The 7399-nt window shown below is 40.7% G+C and overlaps 1 protein-coding gene across 2 annotated transcripts in view; it reads left to right on the plus strand.

Moving 5' to 3' along the window:
* The window catches only part of AKAP10 (A-kinase anchoring protein 10), an 83110-nt gene that overhangs the window by 47963 nt on the left and 27748 nt on the right, over positions 1–7399 (plus strand). For both annotated transcript variants that reach the window (XM_015558374.1, XM_015558375.1), the window contains exons 9-10: positions 2330–2474; positions 5203–5376. In XM_015558374.1, coding sequence (XP_015413860.1) covers positions 2330–2474; positions 5203–5376 — 319 coding nt within the window. The remainder of the gene's footprint in view (positions 1–2329; positions 2475–5202; positions 5377–7399) is intronic.

A 7399-nucleotide genomic window follows, 5' to 3' on the forward strand; every position in this document is an offset into this window, starting at 1 on the left:
AGAGGGGGTGGCACCGCAACCTCCCCATCGACCCTGCCTTGAGTGTGACAAGGGGCGGTGCCCCAACCCCCCAATTGGCTCTACCATGAGCGTGACTGAGGGTGGCATCGCAACGTCCCAATCCACCCTGCTCTGTGCATGACAGGGGGCGGCGCCCCAACTCCCCAATCGGCCCTGCTCTCAACCTGACCAGGGGCTGCACCTAGGGATTGGGCCTGCCCTCTACCACCCGGGAGCAGGCCTAAGCCAGCAGGTCGTTATCTCCCGAGGGGTCCCAGACTGCGAGAGGGCACAGGCTGGACTGAGGGACCCCCCCTGCCCCACGAGTGCACAAATTTTTGTGCACCGGGCCTCTAGTTTTAGTATATTTGTGAAAAATACTATGTAGGGAACTGTTACATGGTCATAGAAATGGCAGGTGTTTACATTTAAAAGCTTAGTCTGGGGTGCCCCAAATTCAAATCATGGAGGAATATTTATGAACTTGTTATAAGACGAAAGACTCACTTTTTGTTAAGAAAACACTGATAACAAAAAAGAAGCGTTTTCTGTATGCTGGAGCGGGAGAGTGCACTAGCAAGCACTGGCTGGGACGCAGTCCCACATGGTGCAGAGACCCTGTTTTCCCGCTGGATCCCATTCTCACTCTAGGAGCCATTTCTAAATGAAGCTTACTGGTTCGTATCCCGCTGCACTGTCATTTTGGCAAGTTCGTTGGGCCAAATTTGACTTTACAGTCCCAACTTGTTTGGTTTATATCTTATTATGCATCATTGTAATCATGCCTCATCAGTCTTTCTGTATTTAGAGTTAGACTCTCTAGAGTCTCTAGAGAGTCTAGGAGTTAGACTCTCTAGAATGCTTGGAAGGGAACATAATAAGGTGTCCCCCAAAAAGTGTACTCACTTGAACAGCTGGTAGCTCAATTTTGCAAATGAAATGTATTTTAATAAACACTACCTTTATAATTATTCAAAGTGTGTGTGTACATTCTTTTGGGATACCCTATATATGTTTTTCTCCTTTAATGCTTTTATTTAGTATCCACTTTATAATCAGCTTACCAAAACACCAGTTGCATTATGTCCTGTTAAGTTCAAAATCTTTGAGTTATTGGCTCAGTTTGTTGGAGCGTCGTCCTGTTCACCAAAAGGTCGAGGGTTCAATTCCTGGTAGGGCACATACCTAGGTTGCAGGTTCCATCCCCAATCAGGGCGTGTGTGAGAGGCAGCAGATTGGTATTTCTCTCTCACACACCCCCAGCCCCTCCCCCTGCCTTTCTTTCTCTCTGAAAATCAATAAAAACATATCCTTGGGTGAGGATTTTACAAAAGGCTTTGGCCCTATCTGGTTTTGCTCAGCGGATAGAATGTCGGCCTGGGATTGAAGGGTCCCAGGTTCAATTCCGGTCAAGGGCATGTATCTCGGTTGCAGGTTGGGGGCATATGGGAGGCAGCCAGTTGATGTGTCTCTCTCACATCAGTGTCTCTCTCTGTCTCTCCCTCTCCCTTCCACCCTCGAAACATCAATGGAAAAAATATCCTCAGGTGAGGATTAAAAAAAAATCTGGGAGCCCTGGCCATTTGCTCAGTGGTTAGTGTCGGTCCTTAGACCAAAGGGTTCAATCCCTGGCCCCACTCAGGGCACATGGGGAGGCAGCCAATATGTCTCTCTCATCTCTCTCTCTCTCTCTCTCTCTCTCTCTCTCTCCCCTCCCTCCACCACTCTGTCTGAAAATCAATGGGAAAAGTATTCTCAGGGGAAGATTTAAAAACAAGTCTTTGAGAATATTGATTACTGCTTTTCGCTTGTATACCAGACCACCAGCAAGTCCTATTCTATCCAAATACATCAAATACATCCACTTTACCCTCAGTACTATTTGGTTTGAATTCCTATATGTAAATTACATATGCCTCCTATTTACAATGGTGTGTTCTCATTGAATCCTGTGCAGGGATTTTTTTCTGCTGTTTCTAGAAGAAATGACAGTGTTTTACCCTCTTTCAATCCATTTCTTTCTATGAGTTGCTGAACAGAGAATAGGTTCCCATTAAATATGTGTGACTGATTGATTTCTTTACCTCAGTTGTAGCCTGGTCCTTGAAAATCTTAAACATGACGTTAGTATGATGGAAAGCAGATAGGGAGGTAGCAAGTTGACTCAGAGATCTTTGGGAAATGGGGGGAACAGTTGCAGCAAGGCCGTGATAGTGCTAGGTCTGCAGGCTGAATCAAGTACCTTCAGAAGATTCTCTGGTGTAGGCGTCAGAAGTTGCTTGTATTTGCTTTGGAATTTGGTTTTACTTTGGCTGTCTTTCTATCATAGGTACTTCTCCCTGCAGGCCACACATCCTCTTGGATTTGATGATATTGTAAGATTAGAAATTGAATCTAATATCTGCAGGGAAGGTGGGCCACTCCCCAACTGTTTTACAACTCCATTACGTCAGGCCTGGACAACCATGGAGAAGGTAACCAAGAACATCAAAAGTATTAACCTATCAGAAGTTTTTACTGTTGGAACCTAGAAAATAGAGCATGGGAAAAACGATATGCAACAGGACAGTGGAAAAGTGAAGTAGTGCAGATAGCGATTAAGAGCAGAGTCTTTGAATCTGACTTGGTGTGTATTAATCTTAATCTTTACAGGCTAAGTAGCTTCAGGCAGTTAATGAAGTTCTTTGATGCCATTTGACTCATCTGTGAAATGGGAATGTTATGGGTAATAGAAATTTACCTTAAAGTTATTTTGAGGGTAAAAATAAGGTAAGGTGTATATGAATAAAGTGCTTATTAATTAGAGAGCAGTATTGGGCAAAGTTAGCTTAGGAATGATCCAAATATTTCACCAATATCCCTTAACAGGGTTGGAGCATTAGTTTTGTGTGGTATCATGATCACTAATTAGGGCATTAGTAGTAGCTTATTAACAGTGAAGTATTAGAATTTGTGAATGGTTTATTCTTGCAATAACTGGAGCAGCTTTTACCAGGAATTGCAAAGCCCAGGAGAAGCCCATGAAGTTAGGTTGCTACATATGTCATGTGTATCTAGGGGACGGGGTTAAGTACGCACAGTTACATAGTACCCACGTAACAGCGGAATTCCGGGATAGGGAAGAGTTCAATATAAAAATCAAATCATTGAAAAGCTAGTGATAAACTGAATAAAGTATCAGCTATTGCCCTGGGAAAATAATTTTTCCATGTTTAAATTATAATCTTCCTGATCTTAAAGGAAAAGTTTCGGGCCCCTGTTACATTTAAAAAAGAGAGAGAGGCCCTAACTGGTTTGGCTCAGTGGATAGACCTTCAGCCTGCGGACTTAAGGTTCCCAGGTTCGATTCCAGTCAAGGGCATGTACTTTGGTTGCAGGCACATCCCCAGTAGGGAATGTGCAGGAGGCAGCTGATCGATGTTTCTCTCTCATCGATGTTTCTAACTCTCTATTCTTTTCCCTTCTTCTCTGTAAAAAATCAATAAAATATATTAAAAGAAAATAAAAATAAAAATCATCATTCTCCCCTTTAAAAAAAAAAGAGAAAAACAAAATCTAAAAAAATTTCTTACTAAATATGTATGTGTATGTAAAGAACTTAAACTAATTTGATGAATCCAGTAGATAAATGGAAAAAAGGCAGAGGTGATTCATTTGCCCGTGCTTTGTGAAGTTCTGTGCTGGCTGTTGGTGTTAGGGTGGTAGACAAAAGAAACCTGGTTTCTGCCCTCCCAGGGCTCTGTCAAAAAAAAAAGCACAACTACACACAGACAGATGTTTACAACTGTGCTAAGTGCTGTGAAGGAAAAGTTGATAATAGCAACAGCCAGTAATAAGCATGGGAATTTATTCAGCATCTTTCTTAATTTTTAAATGCAAATAAAAACACCCATAGTTATTAGACATTTATTTAACAATCACTTGAAAAACACCAGCTGGCCCTAGCCGGTTTGGCTCAGTGGATAGTGTGTGAGCCTGTGGACTGAAGGGGGCAGGGTTAGATTCTGATGAAGGGCACGTACCTTTGTTGCAGGCTACTCCCGGCCTGGGCCCTGTTTTTCTCACATTGATGTTTCTATCTGTCTTTCCCTCTCTCTTTGAAAATCAATGGAAACATATCCTCAGGTGAGGATTAAAATTAAATTAAAGGTTAAAAAAAAGAAAGAAAGAAAAAAGAGAAGAAAAAAAAGAAAAGAAAAGAAAAAATAACCACAACCTGGTGTTTGATAGCCTGTGTCAAAACAGACCTTGCCCTGGCCAGAGTGGCTGAGTTGGTTAAGCATCATCCTGTGCATCGAAAGGCTTTGGTTTGATTCTGGTCAGGCCACGTGCCCAAGTTTTGAGTTTGATCCCCAGTAGGGGTGCTTGTGGGAGGCAGCCGATCATTGTTTCTCCCCCACATCAATGTTTCTCTCTTTCTCCCTCTTCCTTCTGTTTTTTTTTTTTTTTAATTTTTTAAATATATTTTATTGATTTTCCACAGAGAGGAAGGGAGAGAGACAGAGAGTCAGAAACATCCATGAGAGAGAAACATCGATCAGCTGCCTCCTGCACATCCCCCACCGGGGATGTGCCCGCAACCCAGGTACATGCCCTTGACCGGAATCGAACCTGGGACCTTTCAGTCCGCAGGCCGACGCTCTATCCACTGAGCCAAACCGGTTTCGGCTCCTTCTGTTTTTTAACTTAAAATCATTTAAAGCAAAAAACAAAAAACAGATTCCTTGATACACTGCTAGTGGAACAAGTTGACAACATCCTTCTGAAGAGTAAATTTCCCATATATATTAAAGCTAAAATGTTCATACTATTTAATTCAGTAATCACATTCCTACTAATTTATCATAAGGAAATCGGTTCAAAAGTAAAAAATCAATACATGCACAAAGATTTTAATATTTATAACAAACCAGAAAAATCTAGTTTCAATGTATATTCACTCCCTAGACAATTTTCTGGTCACCAAGAAATCTAAATATCTATTCTATGTAGTAGTTTCATAGTAAAGTGGGATTTTTTTTGTGGAAAAAAATATGAATTATACATGCTGTAATTTTAGTTACAGTGTAAACTCTGTATAAAGGGATATTACTTGGAGTGTAAAAAGGAGAAGTAAAGTCATTTGTGAAATTTTGTTTTAAAAATAGAATTTTAGTTGTATTTGATTTCAGCATTTAAAATAATGCTTGTCCTCTCTTTCAGGTGTTTTTGCCTGGCTTTCTGTCCAGCAATCTGTATTATAAATATTTGAATGATCTCATCCATTCGGTTCGAGGAGATGAATTTCTGGTAGGGAATGTTTCACTGACTGCTCATGGCTCTGTTGGTGCTCCTGACGACTCTCACCAAGGTGGTTCTGACAGCTCAGCATCTCAGGTATTCACCGATTTGCCTCTGCCATGAGAAAGAAAGGTGTACACATCCTTTCCTTCAAATACCAGTAACAGATCCCATTTGTAAGTTTTAAGTTGTTGAAGAAACAAAGGTGAAATAAAATTAGCCTCCTTACTATATACTCTAATCAAAGTACTTGTGTATGTTATATTATAAGGTATCATGCTGCTTCACTCAGGGCATTTTCTTGCTTGACACTAGCTGTTCCTTTCAATAATCACAAAATATAATATACATTTATAGCCTCTGAAGAGCTCTTTATGCAGTTGTTTGGGATACATTTTATAGAATAATTGAGTGAACTGTTAGATTTCTTATTGTTGTATTTCACTGAAGAGCTTTTGATTTCATTTGAATTATATACAATTCAATATATACAAATTGTATATATTGTTAAATAATTTATTTTCAAACTGTCACCCTCCAAATTGTATCTTTCCTAATCTTTGGTTTGGTTTTGGAGGGCTCTCATGTATCAGACCTTACCTGGGTCTCCCCAAAATCACAGGAAGTGGTTTATCCTCAAGAGAAGAGATCTAAAGAGGTATTAAGTTAACTGCTTTTATTGAAGTCACACAGCAAGTGGGAGAGCCAGAACTATATTCCCTGTCTAGTGATTTTCACCATAAGTTTAATAATATAAATAATATAGCATAATTATTTTTTCATCTCTTTTGACACTGGGCCTTGGACAGATTTTCTTAATTTATAAAACAGAACTATTTTAATGCTATCAACAGGCTCTCCTTGTACATTTCCCTGCTCTTAAGGTTACCTTGGAGCAAATCTGCTGCATGTGTTTGCCACTTGGTTTTTCATACAAGTTGGATGGAATGTTTTGGCTTTTAGGCACTTTAAAGACCTAGGTGCTAACTGTAAAATATATTTTTACATTTATAATATACATACAGAAAACGTGCCATTATCATAACTATATACAGCTTGAAGACTTCTCATAGACAGAACTACCCATATAGCCAGCATCCAGATCAAGAAACAGGACTTGATCATTATGTCAGAAACTCTCTTATTTCCCCTTCTAGTCACTAGCCTCCCCCTGCAAGGGTGGTTACAATCCAACTTTTGATGGCCTAGGTCAGTGGTCGGCAAACTGTGGCTCGCGAGCCACATGCGGCCCTTTCGCCCCTTGAGTGTGGCTCTTCCATAAAATACCGACTTCGGCGCATGGGCCACAAAGTTTCAATCGCAGTGTACGTGCCCACCCGCAGGTGGTATTTTGTGGTATTTTGTGGAAGAGCCACACTCAAGGGGCCAAAGAGCTGCATGTGGCTTGCGAGCCACAGTTTGCCGACCGCAGGCCTATGTTAGTGTGATCTATTGTTGTCATTTTATAACTGTGTGTCTTATTTTTCTTTTTTTTGTGTACAGATTTATTAAGATATAATTCATATACCATACAATTCACCCATTTAAATTGTCTAGTTCTGTGGCGTTTAGTATATTCACAGACTTGCTTAACTGTCACCATTATCCATTTTAGAACATGGTTTTCGCCCTGGAAAAAACCTTGTATCCTTAAACTGTCACCCTCCAAATCTCCCATTTCTGCAGGCTACTGCCACTCTGCTTTCTGTGCCATTGATTTGCTTATTCTGGATATTTCATATAAATGGACCCAAATGACATGTGGTCTTTTATGACTAGCTTCTTTTACTTAGCATAATGTGGGTTTTTTCTTAGCATAATATTTTAAAGGTTTAACCCTATTAAGCTTGTAAAAAAATGTATTCCTTATTATGGCTAAATCATACTATAGTCCATCAAGCAGACACAGCCACATTTTGTTTATCCATCGGTTGATGAACATTTGGGTTGTTACTACCTTTGGCTATTATGAATAACTAGAGGCCTGGTGCACGAATTCGTGCACAGGTGGGTCCCTTGGCCTGACTGGCGATCGGGGCCAACCAGCCAGCAGGAGGGGGGCGGGGGCATGGGAGGTTGGCTGTGAGTGTGCACTGACCACCAGGGGGCAGCTCCTGCA

Source organism: Myotis davidii, unplaced genomic scaffold (assembly GCF_000327345.1).
Source record: "Myotis davidii unplaced genomic scaffold, ASM32734v1 scaffold129, whole genome shotgun sequence".
NCBI lineage: Eukaryota > Metazoa > Chordata > Mammalia > Chiroptera > Vespertilionidae > Myotis > Myotis davidii.